The 21,777-nt window shown below is 47.2% G+C and overlaps 1 protein-coding gene across 1 annotated transcript; it reads right to left on the bottom strand.

The window, feature by feature from the left end:
* Positions 1–439: 439 nt before the first annotated feature.
* SPIB (Spi-B transcription factor (Spi-1/PU.1 related)) lies at positions 440–21,571 on the bottom strand. The gene is made up of 6 exons (XM_015414675.1): positions 21,480–21,571; positions 17,879–17,906; positions 17,285–17,372; positions 10,126–10,328; positions 8,445–8,589; positions 440–1,560 (listed from the first exon to the last, which is right to left on the bottom strand). The coding sequence occupies exons 1-6, from the start codon at positions 21,500–21,502 to the stop codon at positions 1,262–1,264; spliced, it is 786 nt and encodes a 261-aa protein (XP_015270161.1). The 5' UTR covers positions 21,503–21,571; the 3' UTR covers positions 440–1,261.
* Positions 21,572–21,777: the final 206 nt, after the last annotated feature.

Raw genomic sequence — 21,777 nt, 5'->3', positions numbered from 1 at the left:
CTATGTGTTAAGGATGTAATTCTCCCAATGCAACATAGTTTAGATGGCTGGTCATTGTGATTTTTGGTTCTGTAACAGATTGTTAATTGTGGCTTTAATACTGTAATTTTAATTTAAACGAATATTATTAATTGTGGCTTTAATACTGTAATTTTAATTTAAACGAATAAAAGGATTTAATTTTTTTTTAAATGTCGTCATTAAGAGTATCAGATTAGGAGTCATAGACACATTGATTCCACTCAAAATAGCCAGATGATGTGCTTGCCGTTCTTACTAGACATGAATCCCCCTTAAAGAAAACCTCAAGAAATGCAGATGATCTGCATGTCGGCCTGACTAGACATTAGTTCCCCTTAAAGAAAATGTCAAGACACGCAGTACTGTCTGCCCGTACACACTTCCACATGCTTCAAAACAAGGTTCTCATAAACTGGTCATAAAATCTTTATTATCAAATTTACAATTTATACAGAAAAGATCCATTGAAAAATAAATCAGATTTGTACAAACTTTGGAGATAAAAAAACCCCTTAGTATTAAATAAACATCTTAACTATATACAAAACTCCCAGGAAGGAGTTTTCATAGGTACCGTTGCCCCCGATAACCTGAACGATCTCATCCCCTCCCAGAAGAACCAGCAACCCACATATATCCTAACAAAAAAATCTTTCTTGTTAAACCAGCCGTTCTTAGACTTGCTTGCCATGGAGACACACGAGAGCCCTCGGAGTCTCTGACCCATCCACATCTTGGCCTCGCTCTGTCCCACACACAATAATACCACCAGCTCCAGTCCCATCTTATAGAGTAACCCCCATCACCACTGAAAGGCAAGCCCTGTAATCCATTTCCTATTAAAAATCTTATTCCTCTGCTCAGCCTCTTTCCCACACCAAAGAAAAACTATGAAGTGGACTTCAGCAGATAGGATACTCACTCCTAATCCCCCCTTAGCAAGATAAAAGCTAACCCCTAACAAGAAATCCTAATTCCCAGCCCTGTCCCTGATGTATAATGCTACCTCCCTTCCCACCCAAGCAAATCCAGCAGCCCCAATTCCCCCATGAAGCTCAGATTCATGTACGCTGGAAGCTGGCAACACCTTGGAGTCAATCTTCCCCTCACAGAGAATTCTGGGGCAGTTCCCACCCTGAAGCAGCAGTGCAGATTCTGACGGGGAGACACTTGTATTGGGGGTGGAGATCTGTTCATGTGACAGTCCAAGGTCCCTATAAATCCTAGACAGGGGGACCGTTTAAGAGGGAGCCGACTTGCCCAGCAGCGAGGTCCCAAACTGGTACGTGAGCTTTTTCTTCACCTTCTGGATCTCACCGGTCTTGCTGTAGTTGCGTAGGGCCCGGGCCATCTTTTGGTAGGTCATCTTCTTGCGGTTCCCCTTCTGCTGTCCCCAGCGGTGCGCCAGGACCTCCTTGTGCTTGGAAGAGAACTGGAAGATGCCCGCGTCACGCTGGACCCACCACACGCACTCCTTCATGTCCCCACGTTCTAGGAGTTCCAGCAAGAACTGGTAGAGACGCAGCTTTCGGCAGGACCCTGAAGACGACGAGAGAAAGCCCAGGTGAATCTGCGTCAGGTACTCTGAACACAATGTTGTGGGGGAGAGGCACCTTGAAGAGGAAGCTGGAAGAACCATGCCTTCCTCTTCCAGCCTATGTACCACCTTTGGTCCCTCCCAGCAAACGTTGTTGTTGGTGACATCCACCACCCCCTCCTATCAGAAAGCTTCCCAAACTCCTCCATCCCAGGCTCCAACCCACCCCCAAATCTCTAGGTGTTTCCTAACCCAGAGCTGGGGGCAACCTTGCCGCCAAATAATCTATGCTGCGGATCATGGGACCGGCATGGACAAAAGCCACATGAGGCGGGGGGGCTGTAGTAAGGAGGATAACTGGGCAAGACTGAACAAAAAAACTGGTTGGATCTATAGACACAGCGGCAAAAACTGACATATGCCTCAGATTTTGTTCTCAGCAACCATGAGAGAACATAAATTTAACATTCCCCATGATTTTATTAACTAGGCACATTTCTGTGCGGTGGCAGAAAATTTAAGCTGAATACAGGAATCAACATTTCTACCTCTCCTCAGGTCAGGGTTTAAAGCTCTCAGAGTCACAGCTCAGTTCTGAGGAAATCACAAGTCTCTCACCACTGAGCAGAAACAAAACCAAACCACATAACTGTGGTTTTAGAACAAAGGTTTTCAGGTCAGGGGAGACAACTTTGATCAGAAACACCTCTCCGGTTAGAAAAGAATCACTGTCTGTCGTGTATGTGGCAGAGTGGGCCAGACAGAAACCAATGCTCCCTCTAAGCTGTGGAGTCAATTCAATTCAATTCAAATACCTTTTATTGGCATACAATGGAGTCTTGTGAGCAAAAATTCTACTTTGTGAGCTACTGGCATTAAAGCTGTGAGGGAGGGATTTGGCTACTGCATAAATTAGTTTGCTCTGGAGCCCTCCTGCCTGAGCTAAGACAAGAATGTGTGAGCCGGAAGCTAAAAAACTGAGCTAGCTCAATTAACTTAAAGGGAACACTGGAAGAAACTCAGCTAAGGGATTTTGGATTGCCAACACTGCAAATTTTAATGCGCAGACCTCCCCCAAGAATGATACGGAATGTGTACCACTTTAAATCTTCCTTCTTACGGTTACCATTGAACACATAAAGCTGCCTTTATACTAAATCAGAAGATCATTAACCTAGTAAGGTCTGCACTTCAACTGCAGCTCCCCAGAGGTGTCAGGCAGAGGTCCATCACCTACTACCTGATCCTTCCAACAGGAGATGCTGCAGACCAGGGGTCATTTTGTAGAAAAAGAGGTGCAGGAGCTCATTAGCATAACTTATTTGCATATGCCACACCCCCTGACATCACCGGAAGTGTGTCAGAAGGCAACACCCACCGCTCAGGCTCCACTGGACTGTTTTGGATTGCTAGCTACTGGGTGGGGGGGAACGTGCAGATCTGTCCTCACAGAGGAGGGAGAGCTTGTACCTGAATAAAACTTGGTCTTAAAGGTGCCACTGGACTGTTTTGGATTGCTAGCTATGGGGGGGGGACGTGCAGATCTGCCCTCACAGAGGAGGGAGAGCTTGTACCTGAAGGCGGGCTAGGGGGGCTCTGCAACTTACCTGGCTGCTTCTTGCTCCTCGTGGCCCAAATGAGGGCTGCTGGGAGCAGGGGGTGGGGCTTGTTTTATGTGCCCGCCCCCTGGGCTCCTTATTGCCGGAGCTCCGCTCCTGTGTGCTCCTGCAGGAAATGACCCCTGCTGCAGACTGAACCTGGGAACTTCTGCATGCAAAGCTACTATGAACCCACAGCTATTCCCATTCCCTGCCATATCTGGGTTCTTCCTCTAGCTTACAGAAACCCTCCCACCACTCCATCTTCCCTTCTTTAGCCTTCTTAGATCTTGTGATGCCCACTGGCTCCTGCTTTCTCCCCCATTTTTGGTTCAGACTTCTAGGCCATACCATTTCTGTTGTGTTTCTAAAGATGCCCTTAATCTGAAAGGGAGGATGTGGAATATCTGTCGCTTGGTCTGATTTGCAATGATATAATTGAAACACTGTTTACTGTTTGATATTTTCAATAGAGGCCACACATCTGAATAACCAATATTAGTGCTTTAGATTCTTATACTTTCTCAATATGCTAATAGAAATATATTATTTTCTGCAATACTGTCTATAGTGCCACAGTTTAAGATAACATTCAAAATATTTCAAGCATTAATATAATTGTTATAATATTTCTTTACTGAAATGTATAATAATGCTAATATGGTTGGGGGGGAAGCAAGTTTTTGAAATCTTTGAGAATAGTTTATATTTTCTAAATTTGATACATATGTTTTCACAAATTATAAGTATCTAAATATCTATGTTATTACTCATCTCATCTTTTATACGCAAAATAGCATTGGTAGCTCAGGATAATCTATGATGTCTTGTGAACATTTTAAAATGTTCTTCATTTTATAAGAGTCGTCTTTCCCTCCTTCCCTACTCCCTTTCGTTTTAGAAAAAATAAATATATAACATTTAAAATAGGATGGCCTTAATATTTTGGTTTTGTGTGGGTCATCTGGTGTTTATCATCAACTTTATATGAGGGGTTTATAATAGCTTATGTAAAACTGGTTCTCAATGACTTTTAATGTAGCCTGATATGCAGGCCCGAAGTTTTTAATTACATTATCGTGCACACTATATAATAAATATATTTCTTTTGATACAGATTTTATTTGCTGCAGCTCGACCTTGGAGGCATTCTCAGTACATTTCTGGTTGAGTTTGTTTCCCCCTTCTCCTTTGCTTATTATTTGCATCTACGTCTAATTTGCTTTTAATCATTAATGCAAGTCAAATATTGGGCCGGGTGCTAATTGCCTCCTCCCTCCTCTCATGTGACAATGCACTCTGTGCTATTAGGAAGACGGCATGCATGAGTTTAGGCAGGGCTCTTTTTGTAGAAAAAGCCCAGCAGGAACTCATTAGCATAATAGGCCACAGCCAACAGCAGAAACTCATTAGCATATTAGGCCACAGCGCGGACAGCACAGCTCATTAGCATATTAGGCCACACACCCATGTTACCAGAACTGTGGTCATCTAGCCACACCCACCTTTTGCTTCTTATTCTGTTTACCTTGTTTGTGGTCAAAACCCAGGGCCTTTTTTTGTAGCAGGAACTCCTTTGCATGTTAGGCCACACACCCCTAATGTAGCCAATCCTAATGCGTCTCTGCTGTTGGGTGTGGCCTATCATGCTAATGAGTTCCTGCTGGGCGTGGCCAACTCGGGAGCCAGCCGGAACTCTGTTCCTGTGCGTTCCTGCCCCAAAATAGCCCTGAGTTTAGGGCTCCCAGCCTCCCGGTGGGGCTGAGATCTCCTGGAATTATAGCTGATCCCCAGACAACTGAGATCAGTTTCCATGGAGTAAAGGAGTGATTTGGAGGCATTATACCCCACCAAGGTCCTTCCCAAACCCTGCCCTCCCCAGGTTCCACTCCCAAATCTCCAGGGATTTTCCAACCTGGCGCTGGTAACCCTAGTGAGGATAGCAGTGAAGATTCCAGAGGAATAGGTGTATTAGCCTGTAGCAGCAAAATACAACAGGAGTCCAGTGGCATCTTAAAGACTAACAACATTTATTCTCAAACAAATGTAGAGTCCATTTGTTATACTGCTTCAGACCAACATGGCTGCCCAACTAGATCAACATTTATTCTAGCCCGGAGAAGTTATCCGTGTTAGTCTGTTGCTGCAAAATAGTAAAAAGCCCAACTGCACCTTTAAGACTAACAAACTTTATTGTAGCATAAGCTTTTGAGAAACACAGCTCTCTTTTTCAGATGCATCTGATGAAGAGAGCTGTGCTTCTCGAAAGCTTATGCTACAATAAAGTTTGTTAGTCTTAAAGGTGCTACTGGGCTTTTTTACTATTCTAGCACAGGCTTTCATGAATTGGAGCTCACTTCATCAGATGCACCGGAGTGCCTGTCCACTAGGCAGAGGAGATGCATTGGAGTGCTTGCCCATTAAGCAGATACTGTTATACTAAAAACTAACAACGGAAAGAGGGCGGCAGAGAAGGGGGAAGATCTTTCAGTGAAAGGCCGGTTTAAAACAAGATCCAGTCCAAAGAGTAATCAAGCCACTCAGAGTGGATGAGGACCACTCCCAACTATTGACAGATATGCAAAGTAGGTTCTTATGATAATGTTACGTTCTTTGTGAGATATGATTTTATGTTAATCCTACTATCTACTATCGGCTGGGAGTGGTCCTCACCCACTCTGACTGGATGGATTACTCTTCTGATTGGATCTTGTTTTCAAGAACCCTTTGGACCCGGGAGGGCAGAGAGAGGCTTCTTTTCATAAGCGGCTCAGCATCTCGACTCTATCTGTTGCCGGCAACCTCCATTCACACACAGAGAGAGGCGGTGTCTGATTCTCTCTTCTCTATCAGGCTGAACATCTGCCTATGCCCTGTGGTTGCCAGCCTCCAGGGAGTTCTCTTAGAATCACAACTGGTCTCCAGCCTACAGAGATCAGTTTCCCTGAAGAAAATGGCAGATCTGGAGAGCTGGTATACCACAGAGGTGACGTGAAATCCCTCCCCAAACTACTCCCTCCACAGCCTCTACCCCCAAACCTCCAGGAATTTGCAGACCAGAGCTGGCCTAGAACAAAGTGGCACCTTTAAGACCAACATAGTTTTATTCAAGGTGTGAGCTTCCATGTACACGCACACTTCGTCAGACAAATTCAAGGTGTGAGCTTCCATGTACACGCAGACTTCGTCAGACAATGACCTGTCTGCACTCAGTACAGAGGGGAAGGCTGCTGGATCTGACTCCAGCAAGGAACAAGGACTTCATAACACACCTGTGATGAGAGTTTGTGCTTCTCAGGTACACCCTAGCTCTTCTCAGTTTGTGACCACAGCACGTAAGGAGAAGCAGTGTTAAACACACACACCCATTGTTTTTGCATCCTCAACCCACCCCAAACCGGTGTGCACCTGGGTGGCACAAAACTTCCATCACGTGTGTATTACAAAGTTATTGTGTTGATCCCCAACAAACGCAAAGCCTTTGTAATATGTAGGTGTAACCTAAAGATGCCTGCCTTGACCTGGATAGCCCAGGCTAGCCCAATCATGTCAGATCTCAGAAGCTAAGCAGGGTTGGCCATGGTTAATATTTGACGGGAGGGCAGCAAGGAATACCAGGGTCATGACACGGAGGCAGGCAATGGCAAACCGCCTCTGAGCATCTCTTGCCTTGAAAACCCCACTAGGGGTCGCCATAAGTCGGCTGCAACTTGACTGCACTTCCCACCACCGCCAAGCATGTCTAGGCATCCAGCGAGCCAGAATTCTATCATTCAGTGGGATGAACCACTTTCTGCCACCTCACAGCAGGCCCAAAGGGTGCCAGTAAGCCCAATGGATACTCCAGGAATTGGAAGGCCCTTTCCCGAAATTCCAGTATGGTACCTCTTAGTTTGAAAGAGGGAAGCCAAGAATTCTTGTCTGCTGTCCATAACAGTTGCTCCATACAAAGTGAGAACAGCAGCTTTGTTGAGGCTGTGCAATCACAGTTAAAGAACCAGCACTACAAAAAAGACCACCTGTGATCAACTCCAATCAAGAATTACTTACACATGAATGTTTCCTTGCTCCTTTGTATATCCACATGCTACACATTATCAAAATTCATTCAAGAAGAATAACAGTGTTCCTTAACAAACCACAAGGTCATAGAAATCCCATAATCCAAAGACCAAAGATGCAAGACGTACAGTTTCTTCCGCAGTCCCAAGATCAAAGATGCAAGACGCAAAGTTGCTTTTTAGATGCACAACACAAAGTTGTTCCCAAAGTAGACGTGATTCCCGGGATTTTCAGTTCACGTTTTGCAGTCTTCATCAGACGATATTATAACTCCAGCCATCAATTTCACTAAGGACATAAAATCTCACAAAAACCTTCTCTTGGGTGGCATCTAAACTATGACTTAGGTCCCAGTCACACGGGAGGATTTGCCACGCGAGAGGGACGGATCGGGGGCACATCAAGCGGGTGCGATCACACCGCAACATCTGGGAAGCAGCGCGCACCCGTCCCCGATCCGTCCCTTCCAGGCAAAACTGCGCATTAAAAAAAAAAAACCCTAGAAAACACTACCTACCTGAAAATCCGCTGCAGGGACGGCCGTCTGATCGCCGGCGTGCCCGTCTCTCCCGCAACATGCGAGGTTCTGCCGAACTGCGCATGCCGGGGAGGACCTGCGTGGCGGCTGGGGGGGATCTGTCTGATCCTGCCGCTATGCGTCTCTTTTGGTGCGGCTCAAAAAAGCCGCACTTTGGCCGCACCTATTTCCCCCAGTGTGACTGGGGCCTTAAACTGGCAACCAGCTTATCAACAATGAATGTTTGGAGCTGGTTGCCAATTTAAGTCATAGTTTAGATGCCTCCTGAAGAAACTGTATGTCTTGCATCTTTGATCTTTGGATTATGGAATTGTTATGACCTTGTGGTTTGTTAAGGAACACTGTTATTCTTGTATGAATTTTGATAATGCGTAGTATGCAAATATACAAAGAAGCAACGAGACATTCATGTATAAGTAATTCTTGCTTGGAGTTGATTATAGTGCCGTATATCACAGGTAGTCTTTTTTGTAGTACTGGGCCAGGATGCTGGCATATGCTCGACTTTGCCACCAGTGTGGGATCCCGGCCTACCATCATCTGTTTACCACTGAGGATATTCTCCAATTTAGGTCCTGAAAACATTCAGATCAGAGGCTGGAAGACCCAACGTAGTATTCAGGAATTGTACCAAACATACGTCCAAGACACATCTGGGATTTAAAAATGGGGGGAAGGAGAGGCTCACCTGAACCAAGCCCATGCGAGAGATTTTCATCTGAATCGCTGTCAGACACCTCAAGAGCTGGGCTGTCCATGGGAAATTCCTCTTCCTCAGAAGACGGGCTGGGGATGGCCACAGGAACAGAATACTGTTCATACGGGATGTAGATCTGTGGAAGTCAGAAGCCATACAAGAAAGGGTGAACTTAGGAAGGATTAACTGGCTCAGGGAGCACCCCTGGCTCTCCGACCATTTTGGATCGAATGACTCACCGCATGAGAGATCTGTGACTGGATCAACCAAAGATATTCTTGTCGAAGGCTTTCACAGCCGGAGTTCATTAACTGTAGATTTTCTGGGCTGTATGGCATTGTAGGACCTGACGTTTCGCCAGCAGCTGTGACCGGCATCCTCAGAGGTATAACAGAAAGATGGAGTACTATCTGTGACACATGGACACAGAGAGTACTCCATCTTTCCATGTTATACTTTTGAGGATGCCAGTCGCAGCTGCTGGCGAAACATCAGGTACTACAATGCCAAGACCACGGCCATACAGCTAAAGATATTCTTATTGAAATACCGTTACAGTGGGGTGAGGTTTACCAATTTTATTGAAGCAGATGAGGAAAGGGCATTTCACCCTTTGCCCAGGAGCTATCTTCCTGGTCAAAGTTGCCCATTCCTGTCTGTTTTTGAGATGGCAACATCCATGCTTCGCCACCTCACTTCCATGCAGCAAAAAAACACAGCTGGCAAAAAAAACTGTGTACGGGGGATCAAAATACAGATGCAAAACCTTTCTGCACGGTCATCACTGGAGACCAGATGAGCAGAGGGAGGAGGAATCTTCTTGTGCTTTTCCCCTGCTCTAAATTGCTCTACCACATACAACTTCCCCTGCATCTGGAAAAGCCCCTGGAAGGGGTGTGTGTGTGTGACCTGGAGCAGGGGGACATGGCTGACAGCCCACTTGTAGACCTGCAGCCTTGCCGATTACAGGGATCACAGCTGGGAAACAGGACTTCAGTAGCGAAATGTCATGCAATGCTTGGGCAATACAGCCCTCGGAGGCGGCAATCGGTCCTTCCAGATTAATTCATCCAGAGTGGCCTTCCATTCACACGGGAAGAAAGCCACTCTGGGAGCAGCATGAGTCTCGATCCGGCACACCGAGCACTTGGCATTTCTGGAGTCCCTTGCATCATGCCACCTCAAAAGGCCTGTGCCCATCCCTCACTCCCTGCAGTGGTTACATCCTTCCCAGCAGAGCCTAGTTTGTTCCCCATGAATCTAAGGCACATTTGGCAGCACCCACCCAATGCCACCTTCTCGCCTGGCAGCCAGGAGTCCTGGCTTCCCTCTTCTGGATGCAGCAGTTTGGTGTAGTGGTTAGGAGCATGGACTCTAGTCTGGGAAAACCAGGTTTGATTCCCCACTCTTCCACATGCGGCTGCTGGTGTGACCTTGGGTCAGTAACAAGTTCTTAAGAGCTGTTCTCTCAAGGGCAGTTCTCGGGCGAGCTCTCTCAGCCCCACCTTTCTCACAGGGTGTCTGTTGTGGGGAAGGGACGGGAAAGGTGATTGTAAGCCACTTTGAGACTCCTTCGGGTAGTGAAAGGCAGGGTATAATCTCTTCTTCTTCTCTAGACCATCCCAGAGACCAGCCCCATCCTTCCCACCTCCCCCCGGGCATTCCCCCTTACCTGAGTATTAAACTCATCCTTGGACCCGAGACACATATTCTGCGGGGACATCATGTCCTCCTGGCTGTAAACTGAATCCAGGGGGTGCTGAGGGTAAGAGCCATGCAAATAGGAAACTTGGACATTCTGCAGCTGGGCCAAATGTCCCGCTTCGAAGTCGGCGTAGCCCGGCTCCTGCATCTCTAGCCAGTTCATACAGCTCTCTGAAAAAGGAAGCTCTGTCAGAAAGAGAATCCAAGAGATCGAGGCTTTCAAAAAAAAAAAAAAAAAAACCCAAAAACCCAGTGGTGCGGGTTTGTTCATTCTATGCCCGCACAAATTTGTGGCCAAGAATTTGGCTGCCTATTTTAAAGACTCAACTTTCTAGTCCTCGCTGTTTTTGTTTTAAATGAAATCGGGATACAGAACTCCTGTGGCTGTTTGCTGACCGCCCTTGTCCCCAGTCTTCATGCCCCTCTTCCCTCCTGGTCCCCTGTATTTAATGATAGCATGCCAATCTCAGTGAGAAGGTGGATTACAATAACGCAACAGAAATAGTATAAGATGTGACGGATCAGAAATAATGCAAAAACTGAATTGCAGGCATGTGAAACCCTAAACAAATTCACACCCTACTGAGTCGACTGAAGTCAATGGGATTAGAAGGGTGTAACACTTCTGAGGCTTACCTTGTTAGAAAACAATGCCGTGAGAGCCAGATAATGTATACAATGAAGAGTGCCATAAACCACTATTCCCTTTATAAAAGCACTCTCCTGAAAAATTCCATTTTACCTAGGGGTTGCCAGCTCCAGGTTGGGAAATACCCGGAGATTTTGGGGGTGGAGCCTGAGAAGGGAGGGACTTCGACGGGGCGTAATGCCATAGGGTCCCCCTTCCAAAGCAGCCATTTTCTCCCGGTGAACTGATTTCTGTCCCCTGGAGGTCAGCTGCAATCCCAGATCTCCAGTCACCACCTGGAGGATGGCAACCCAACCCTCTCCCTTCCTTCAGGGGCCTGAGTAGAGATGTAAAATTTCCGGAAATGTTGAAGCTGGGGGGGGGAACGTACATTTTCGGAAAAATTGAAAAAAATGCTACATTAGCATTTCTTTTGTCTTTTCTAGATTGAAAGTCACTTTAGGAACATAAAATATGACTATGGACATTTTTATTTGGCATGAAATTATCACAACTAGCATATTAAAAATATAGTGTATCCAAACAATTATTACAAACAGAATACCCACCCACATGCAAAAACAAAACTGAAACCTTTTTATTTTCTTCTGACAATAGCACCTCCTAAAGGAAGAAATGCATCTTGTTCTTGCATTGGAGAGTTCAGTTTGTAACCTAGGACTTGCTTGTCCTCAGTGCACAGAAATTAGATCAATCTGATACCATATATATATATATTAGAAACGATTTGGAAAATATTTGAACACCTTGTCTTAAAATATTTTATTCATCATATTAAAATAAAACGTTCCATAATCATTTTTTTCTTTTCTTTTCTTTTTTTTCCGGGTTTTTTCCGGGTTTTCACATCTCTAGGCCTGAGGCTGCCTGTAATGACTGCAGGGGAGGAAAGGTCCTGGCAGGCCACAGCCCTGAAGGGACACTCTTTTTCGGCGCTGGCCAGACACACACCTCCTTGGCTGTTGAGCCCTTTTCCTCGCCCAGTCGCCCCTTGAAAGGGCATTCTAAGTGCATTGCCTTCTCATTCTTGGAATCCAGTTTTGCACTGCTTATGGCATATCTAATATGTTTTTTAAATACTGCACTGTTTTCTAATTTTGTAATTGCCTTGAGGTTCAACAAGAAAGGCAGCCTGGGAGGGAGGGAGGGAGGGAGGGAGGGAGATGGCCAGGGGTCCCCAGTATAGTATTTTATTTATCATATGGCAGAGTTACACACAGGAAGCATATGATAATATCAAATACATAACCAAGGTGATACAAGGGGTATGCAGACCGATTGGGCAATCCCCATAAATACGAATATCTAGATTTTCAATCCACTCAGTCGCAGCTGGGGAGAGTTCAAAGAGCTCTATCACATCTCCCTGGAAAGCACGAGGCTCACATTCCTGAGACAGATGGACAATAGTTTGGCGGTCTGCACCACAATCGCATTCGGGTCCTGGTATTTCGCCCCATTTAAGCAACAGGTGTGCACAACTGCCAAAGCCTGTTCGTATTCTATTAGCTGTCTTCCATACTTTATGTGGCAAGTCAAATCCTGCTGGCCTCACATTGCTGTTAGATTACAGATATCAGGTGAAACTGACTCACCCATCTTCACAACCACTCATTCCCTAGACTGAAATTCTGTGATTGCAGGATTTGTGCAGATCTTATTACTGGATCTCGGGATCTTAGTCTGGATAGGCCCGCCTCAGCCGTGTCCCCAGGATATGTCCACTGCTTACTTCAAGACATGCCTCTGCCATCAACTTGACACATCTGCTGTGCAACATGAGCAGGCAGCTATGTAGACTAAAAAGCTGCTCTAACCTTCCATCTCCCCCCCCCTCCTTTCAAGAGCCCAGGTGTCCTGGCTCTGATGTACATTTGGCTCTCACAGGTAGAGGAAGGGGGTGCTCCACGCAAGGCACAAAGGCTCTTCTGTGAGCTGCTGGCAGCTGCAGACCAGGAGTCTGCAAATTGGCTACCATCGCTTTGCATAGGGTGGAGCATCAAATTGCCAGCAGCAAGCTTGCAGTTCTACCTCTTTCCATAAGAGGGCGCTTCTTTAAAAACATGGAGGGGTTATCAGACTCCTTAGATTTCCTCCTCTGTAAAAAGCTGGTGAAAAATGCCTTCTTTTGAGGTTTTTTAGTAAGTTTTACCCAAGCTAGAAAAAAAGTTAATGTATGCGATAATTCTTATAAGAACATAAGAAGAGCTCTGCTGGATCAGACCAATGGTCCACCTAGTCCAGCATCCTGTCTCAAACAGTGGCCAACCAGTTCCTCTGGGCAGCCAACAACAGGGCAAAGAGGCTGAGGCCTTCCCCAGATGTTGCCTCCTGGCTCTGGGATTCAGAGGATTAGTACCTCTGAATGTGGAGGTTCCCCTCAGCCACCATGGCTAGTAGCCACTGATAGACCTACCCTCCATGAATCTATCTGATCCCCTTTTAAAGTTGTTTATTCCTCTGGGCCTGTGGCCATCACTACACCTTCTGGCAGCGAATTCCATATTTTAATCACTCTTTGTGTACACATGTACCAATGGCCACCCCCAAAAAGAATGCACAGAATGCTCGCTTCCTCCCAGCAATAAACTTCTTTCAGAATTCTGGCAAAGCCAGAGATGATCCTGAAAGGGCTCGAAAACTTGTGATAACCTTTGGGTCATTAGCGTTTTTAATTCTGGATATTTTTAACGCTCCCTAAACAATGTTTTTACATTAGAGAGAGAGAACGTTTAAATGATAAAAAGCACTGCTTTTCAAAATCAATTAAATATCTCTCACTACCAAACTATCTTCCAGGATATATGAGGCTTGATTTTTGTCAGCTACTAAGAAGACAGGAGCTGATCAGGCAGGGATGGACCACTGCAAATGCCTTTTAAAGGTCTTTGAGACCAAGATCTCTCCTGCTAACCAGTTAAGATCTTTATCTCAAAGCCCTGCTCTCTCTTCCCCTGCCCATGAAGGCAACAGGGAGGGATACTAGAGACGGGGCTTTCTCAGTGGTGGCCCCTCAGTCTTTGGAATGTGCTCTGGCCTCCACTTTCTAATGTGCATAGCAGATCACACTGCCCAATCCTTGAAACAGAACCAAGAAAGAATAGGAGGTTTAATTCCCACCAGGAGGGCAGTGAAAAGATTTAGCCGTCACCACAGACCTCAGGTGCCTCCTTTACTTTTCTCCCCTGAAAGTGAATGATTCCCATTCACTTCTATGGAGACTATACTTGAAACCAACTGTGACAAAGGGGTGGGAGGGAAATGGGGATCTTGGCAATACACATCAAAGGAAGAGGACTCAGCGGTAGAGTACCTGCCTTATATGCAGAGGGTCCCCTCTGCAACCCCTGGCATCTGATGGCAAGAATATCACGTGACACAAGAAAACTCCGTTAAGTCCTCCTTTGTGCACATGTCACCCATCATAAGGATGAACAATTTGCTTCTATCTTGAGTCTCCATGTGCCTTGCATGTAACTAGGGCACGAGCCACTCTTCAGCCAACCCAGCCGTCCCCCCCACCTCCCAAAGCTCCCGCTCCAGAGCTCTGTACACTCCTCAGAAGCATGCGAAGACCCCTCTTCCTCCCCCCCCCAACTCATTCTCAGCTGCTCTCAACCGTCTCTACCTCTGTGAGTCAATTACCAGGTCATCTTTGAAGGGTTCTTTCCCCCTTTTGCTTATTTACAAAGCTGTGTTTTCCTGCACCCCTGGGGAGTCCCCCTGAGGAAGTAGAAACCTCAGTCACCTGGGCTTGCTGCTTTGGTGACTGGTATGGGGGAGAGCTTTTCCCCTCAGAGATACACTGCTGTCGATCATCTTTCATGCCACCTGGGCTGGTACAAAGACTTTAAAGCAGGAGCACAGACTGGCACTAGGCGGCCGACTGGCGTTCTAGGTGCTTCATGCAATCCAGGTTGTAGCTATCTGGAACTCACCCGCTGCCCTCCTCTCCACCACGGCCTTGCCGCCTGTCTCCAGGCAAAAGCCACACTAAGAATGTGGCTAGGAGCTGGCGTTCTAGGTGCTTCATGCAATCCAGGCATCTGGAACCCACCCGCTGCCCTCTTCTCCACCACGGCCTTGCCGCTTGTCTCCAGGCAAAAGCCACACTAAGAACGTGGCTAGGAGCAGTGTTCCCTCTAAGGTGAGTTCATGTGAGCTAGCTCACAGTTTTTTTAGCCTCCAGCTCACACATTTTTGTCTCAACTCCAGAAGGATGGCTCCAGAGCAGTGTTCCCTCTAAGCTGAGTTGGTGTGAGCTAGCTCACAGTTTTTTAGCCTGCGGCTCACACAATTTTTGTCTTAGCTCAGGGAGGATGGCTCCAGAGCAAACTAATTGATGCAGTAGCCAAATCACTGGCTCACCACTTTAATGCCAGTAGCTCACAAAGGAGAATTTTTGCTCACAAGACTCCACAGCTTAGAGGGAACATTGAATTGGCGCAAACTAATTTATGCGGTAGCCAAATCACCTCCTCACAACTTTAATGGTCAGTAAGCTCACAAAATAGAATTTTTGCTCACAGGACTCCACAGCTTACAGGGAGCATTGGTTAGGAGCAGGAGCGGCTTATAAACACATGAAGCTACCTTATACTGAAGAAGAGTTGGTTTTATACCCCGCCCTTTGCTACCTGAAGGAGCCTCAGAGCGGCTTACAATCCCCTCCCCTTCCTCTCCCCACAACAGACACCCTGTGAGGTAGCTGGGGCTGAGAGAGCTCTGAGAATTCCCATGGGGAGGAGTGGGGGTGAGTGGAGAATCAAACCCGGTTCTCCACATTAGAGCCCTGCCACTCTTAACCACTACACCAAACTGGCTCTCAGACCACTGGTCAATACTGTCCACTCAGACTGGCATCAGCTCTCCACGGTCTCAGGCAGAGATCTTTCACATCACCTTCTGCTAGATCCTTTAACTGGAGACGATGGGGACTGGACCTGGGACCTTCTGCATGCCAAGCAGATGCTCTACTGCAGAACCACAGCGACTACCTGTGAGCCAGTTTGGTGTAGTGGTTAAGTGTGCGGACTCTAATTTGGGAGAACCGGGTTTGATTCCCCACTCCTCCACTTGCACCTGCTGATGTGACCTTGGGCAAGCTATAGTTCTGATGAGGGCTGTCCTTGAAAAAGAGCAGTTTGGGAAAGGAGTTTGTAAGCCGCTCTGAGACTCCTTTGGGTAGTGAAGGGCGGGGTATAAATCCAATCTCTTCTTCTCTACCTCCAGCACACAGCCCCTCCCTGATGTACCTCAGTACACTTCAGACTAAATCTGATTTGTAGTCCAGTTGCTGAAAAGTGGCCCCCACTGGCTCGGACTAGGATGTACAGGCAAGAACACAAGAACAGCCCTGCTGTATCAGACCAGTGGTCCATTTAGTCCAGCATCCTGTTTCACACAGCAGCCAACCAGCTGCCCTACAGGGCCCAACTAACAGGGCACAGAGGCTGAGGTATTCAAAGGTTTGCTGCCTCTGTACATGGAGGCCCCCTTCAGTCCTCACAGCCAGCAGCCATTGATGGTCCACTCCTCCACAAAAGGAGGTAAGTTCTAGCTCCTGATGATGAAAAATTCGGCATTTCTTTCAGAATAAGGCAGCGCGGCACACCCGTGACAGACGCTCTCCAGGCATCGAATAAGAAAGCTCGTCCCAGAAATCGGGCAACAAAGCAAGCGCGTGTCTCAATCCAGATTGCATCAAGCAAACAGGGAGGTTAGGGGAAGAGCGGGCTTTCCTGTTGTCATCTGCTGCGAAACAGGAAGATGTGCCTGCAAGTCACTTCGGAGACCATCTGACGATTGAGCAGGAGCTTCCTCTGCAAACCCCAAAGAAACCCTTGTAGCCCTTGAAAGACCAACAGTTTTACTGCGGCATAAACGCCATAAACTTTAAAAGTGCTGTGCACGACCCCATTTTATTTCGCCTGGTATAACAAATCGTGGCTACCACTCTGGGATCTTCTAGCAAAAAGACCAACAGTTTTACTGCGGCATAAACACCATAAACTTTAAAAGTGCTGTGCATGACCCCATTTTCTTTTGCCTGGTATAACAAATTGTGGCTACCGCTCTGGGATGCGAGGGCCAATCTACAAAAGGCATTCAAGATCTGTGATAGGATCTCCCGTCTCTTCTCTAAGCAGCAGCCGTAGGGGAGCCCAATACAGATCATAGCAAGCAAGGGGTTTAACCCTTCCCCCCCAATGCAAATGAGTGGTGTCTTCCCCTAGGGCAAACAGCGCAGCCAGAGGACCGATTTACATTGGAGGGGGGGGGGAGCCACAGGATGAGAAAGGTTAACCCCTTCCCTTGCCGTGATCCTTACACAAATCAGACTCCCTTATTCACATCACGGAACGTCTCTAATAGTCTGGCCCTGAAAGAACATTATTTACAAAACTCTAGGCATGTTACCATTACCAGGCAACCCCAGCGCATGCGCTTTGCCGGTTCCCCCAACATGCCTGCTCACCTGGGGAGCTCTCGGGGTCTCCAAGGCAGGGAGGAAAGGAGAGTTCTTGCTTGCAAGGGTCCAAATCGTAGATGCTGCCACTGGGGTACTAAAGGAAGCACAGAGAGCATTATGAGACACATTTTTTAAAAAAACCTTACCCTTCTCCCACAGTCCTGGCTATCAAGCTCACCCCAGGGGTCTGCTAGACTGACTCCTTTCCTCCAAGAAGATCCTCAGAGGTCATGGTTGCCAAGACAAAGGTTTAGTTTCTCAAACTGGGGTCTGGGGACCTATCCTTGTAAGAACAGACAAGTCTCTCTCACATCCAAGCAGGTAACAATGCAAACATTGGACTTGACCCCATTTTTAAATGGGGGCTTTTCTATTGTTTTGAAGACCGCATTGTCTATAGGCATGCATGGCTCCAGGCACATGTGGAAAGAAGGACGGTGGGTGGGCACATGGCAGATTCAGTGAGGGAGGAGGGGAAGACTTGGGGAGGGGCTGCGCAAGAGCAGAGATCAGAACAGGGGTCCCCTGGCTTGCTAAAGTCTGAGAATCGCTGCTCTAAGATAACCTACTCATGCACACAGAACTGAACCACGTGCTTACCATATAGCCATACTGGGACCCTTCGAACCTGCAGAGAGAAAAGGTAGATGAATATGTATGATGTGCTTGTAGGCCAAATTAGGTTTCGTTTCCCTCCTCCCTGTCACTCTTCTGTCCATTACAGCTATTGGGAAGAATTCCTGCTACTATAATTAAAGGTGAGGTGAACCCTAGAAGAAAAGGTAACATTTTTTTGGGGGGGGGGGGGGGGGGGGGACTTTATGTTGTGACTCAAGATTAGAGCTGTCCACGGATTTTACAGTGCAATCCTAAAAAGAGTTGCTTCCTTCTAAGCCCACTGAAGTCAACGGGCTTAAAACGGTGCCAACTCGCTTTAGGATTGCACTGTTAAAGAACTAGATCTACAGATTGCCAGAACCTCACAACCAAAGGTTTGGTGTGGAGTAGTGGTTAAAGTGGTATGGAGTAGTGGTTAAAGTGTCAGACTAGAATCTGGGAGAGCCAGATTCGAGTGCTCCCTCTGAAATAAGCTCGAGAAAATGGGAAATGTATGCTGCTTTGGGTCCCCCCTGGGGAGAAAAGCAGGGTATAAAACTCTAAAATAAACAAATAACTTGCAATTAAATAACCAAAATCTAGAAGGAAAGTCCATCTCAAAGTTTCCTGTTTTCCCATTATCTCTTTCAGTAACACACCAGATCCAAAGTAGCCTCAAAAAGGTACTCATAACTCCATGCATTCAAAAAACCTGCCTTCTCATTCTTTAAAATGATGGGCCCCATCATTTGGTTAGCTAATGCTTGGGTAGATTAAGCTACTAACTAAACAGATCCTGCTCTGTAGGTTTGTGTGCAGGACTTTTAGGGTTGGATCCAGTCAACTTGTCTGCTGGCCTCCAAAAAGGCCTATACTAGGAATCATGGGGCCTGTGCGAACAACAACCATATGGGGGTGGGACAGGTGACTTAATCTGCTAAGGCCTTTTTATGTTGGAATGAAAGCCTTTGTCTCACAGAAACAGAAAGATGGAGCCACTATTATCTCCATTTTATAGACTGGGAACTGAGGCCACAACTGAGGGCAAGATTTGAAGCTGGGTCTCCCAGCATTGACCACTGGACAATACAGGGCCAGAAGATTTTAAAGAAACTTATTACAGCTACCCCTCTAGCATTTGGATCACACAAGGTCCTGTTCAGCTATCACGCCTAGACTGGACCAAGTTCCAAATTCTTGAGAGATGAAACCAAGAAATATCAGCACCAAGGATACTGTGGATAAAACTAGATCGACCACGATTCTTTCTTGAAATGAACCAAAACGAAGTAGGATGGAATGGTTGAGGACGTGTTACTTTTCTTAATAACTCACTAGAGGCACACAGAATACACTTCTACACAAATTCAGCCAAAGGGGCCTTAATGGTTGTTGGTGGTGTTGAGTGATTTGAGACCTGGATTCTAATCCCACCCCAGTGCAGCCTTGGAAGAGGCCCTGAGCAGACCATCGATCTGGCACAGATCGCTTTGAAGGGGAACAAAACCAGGATTGTGAAGCGCTTTGCATGGACTCAAAGTCCCATAGAGACGAATCAAACAAAACAGGATCACAAATGAAAGGCCTTTTCCAAATTTCTGGGAATGCAAATAGGGTGGAAGAGACCTGAAAGGTTAAAATGTAAAATTAGAAAGGGGGGGGGGAAGCAGAGAGGAGGGAAGGGTGGTGTGGGGAGGGGGGGGGTTATAAGAAAAGGAGGGATAGAATTTTAAAAAATATTTATGCCCAACTTTTGTCCCCAAAGGGTGCCCAAAGAGGGTTACCACATCAGTCTCCCATCCTCCATTGTATCCTCACAAAAGGTACGTTTGGCTGAGAAAACACATCTGGCTCAAGGCCACCCAGCAAGGCTTCCTAGTCTGACATTTTAACCACTATACCACACTGGGTCTCCATGTCTCCTCCTTTCTTCACAACAACCCTGTAAGGTAGGAGAGAGTGGCCCAAAATCACCCAGTAAGCTTCAGTTCAGAGCAGGAATTTGAAACCAGGGCCCTCAAACATTAGGCCAGTCCTCTCACCGATTACACTGCCTTGCTTTTCACAGTGTGGTGGTTCACTCATGGGGGGGGGGCAAAATAATAATTGGGGGAGGCTGTCGGACATAGAAGTTGTACACAGCCTTCACGTTCCCCCCTTCATGCAAGCCAGCACTATCCACCAACAGTCACAAGCTTTTGAGCTAAGGAAATATTCAAATATTTTTTTCCCCATCTTTGCAGGCCTCAGTATTTGCATAAAAAGGCCAGAAAAGGGGAGGGAAAGTGAGAGGGAGAAAGTTAGAGCAGCATAAACCACCTGAGAGCAAAAAAAAAAAAAGAGGGAGGGGGTTGGGGGAAGCAAAGGGGCTTGGTTTTTTTAGCAACAGTTTTCTTTCACAAGCAAAAAGAAAGAAAGATTTCAGGTCTCTCCCCCCCCCCCCTTAAAATCATGGTCCTATGGAGAGAAAGTTCTATTTTTCTCTAACACCAACTGGTTATGTTACACGAAGCGAAATATATTGGTGGCAACCAATGCTCCCTCTAAGCTGTGGAGTCTTGTGAGCAAAAATTCTACTTTGTGACCTACTGGCATTAAAGTCATGAGCGAGCGATTTGGCTACTGCATAAATTAGTTTGCTCTGGAGCCACCCTTCCTGAGCGAAGACAAAAATGTGTGAGCCGGAGGCTAAAAAACTGTGAGCTAGCTCACACTAAGTCAGCCTAGAGGGAACACGGGTGGCAACTTACTTTGAAGGAACACCGCTAAATACCGAAGCCTACTAGTACGATATATTTCTCAGGCCAAATAGGACAGAAAACCTGGCCTCGAGATCCGAAAGAAAACCACAGACATTCACGCACGCAAGGCACCCCAGAAGTCCAACCCACTCTTGCAAAACTGCGTCTTAGTCATCTTGAGTATTTTCAACATGAGCATCTTCCAATTTGTAACTGTATTTGTTTTTAATTATAACGGGGCGGTCTGAATGCCGTTTAGACTCCTGGCGGCGGGAAAGCGGCGTCTAAACCAATCCACCGCCCAGTAAGATCGCATTTCCCACGCAGAGGGCGCAGACACTGAACTCACAGCCTTCCTTTCGCGAGCATCCCAGTAACCTTGTACCAAATTTAGGGGTTCAGGTTCGCAGTCTGCTCCCCACACCCCCGCCGGAACGAACCCTGGCTTCTCGACTTTCCTAAGAGAAGCCCTCCTTTGGAGCCACCAAATACCGGCTCCCTCTTGCAAGCCTGCCAAAAGCCTCGGGGCAGAGCCCTGCGGAAGTTATTTCCCACCCCGAACAACTCCAATCGGTCTCCGCGGAGAGGCAGCCAGCGGCGAACCCTCCAACGGAAAGTCCCTGTCTGTGCCTAATCGGCGCCCCTCCCCTCCAAAAGAGGTGCCGGGGCTCATGACACGCAGCCCCTTCCATACCAAGGTGGGCCCACGATTGTCCACTTTGCACATGCTCAGAGGTCACGCTTTTCTTTAAATATTGCCTGCTTTTAAAAGGAGGGGGGAGGTCCCTGGGCACAGCTCCGAGGCAGGCTTGCTTTCCAGATGCCCGTTCCCTTGATCCCCGAGCCGGCTTCCTTCCACTCACTGTGTGTAGTCCACGTCCAACATCCTCGGGCGGGGCAGGGCAGGGCCGGCGAAGCAGCCCGGGACGGTGGCGGCAACCAGGAGGGTTTCTTTTTTCCCCCTGCTGTGGGCTGCAGCTGGGCGGGGGGATTTATATACCATCGTGCAGGGAGGGAGAAGAGCGCGGCGGCAGCGGCGGCGAGGGGTGGATGGGTGGAGTGATCTCAGACCAAAATTCCCCCGATGGGGAGGCGTGGCGTGGCCGGTAGGCTGGCATTACGCAATGTGGGTTCCACACAGTGCCAGGAAGGAGCGGGGGG

This window comes from Gekko japonicus, unplaced genomic scaffold, assembly GCF_001447785.1.
Source record: "Gekko japonicus isolate JY-2015 unplaced genomic scaffold, Gekko_japonicus_V1.1 scaffold1068, whole genome shotgun sequence".
NCBI lineage: Eukaryota > Metazoa > Chordata > Lepidosauria > Squamata > Gekkonidae > Gekko > Gekko japonicus.
This window is presented reverse-complemented; position numbering and strand designations above follow the sequence as displayed.

What these genes read in the sequence shown, in the direction of transcription:
- SPIB (XM_015414675.1), bottom strand. Translation starts at nt 21,502, where the DNA reads ATGTTGGACGTGGACTACACACA. An exon ending in AGGATGAGTTTAATACTCAG is followed by an intron (nt 8,590 to 10,125) that starts GTAAGGGGGAAT and finishes TGACTTCCACAG; the next exon opens with ATCTACATCCCGTATGAACA. An exon ending in CTCGCATGGGCTTGGTTCAG is followed by an intron (nt 1,561 to 8,444) that starts GTGAGCCTCTCC and finishes CGTCGTCTTCAG; the next exon opens with GGTCCTGCCGAAAGCTGCGT.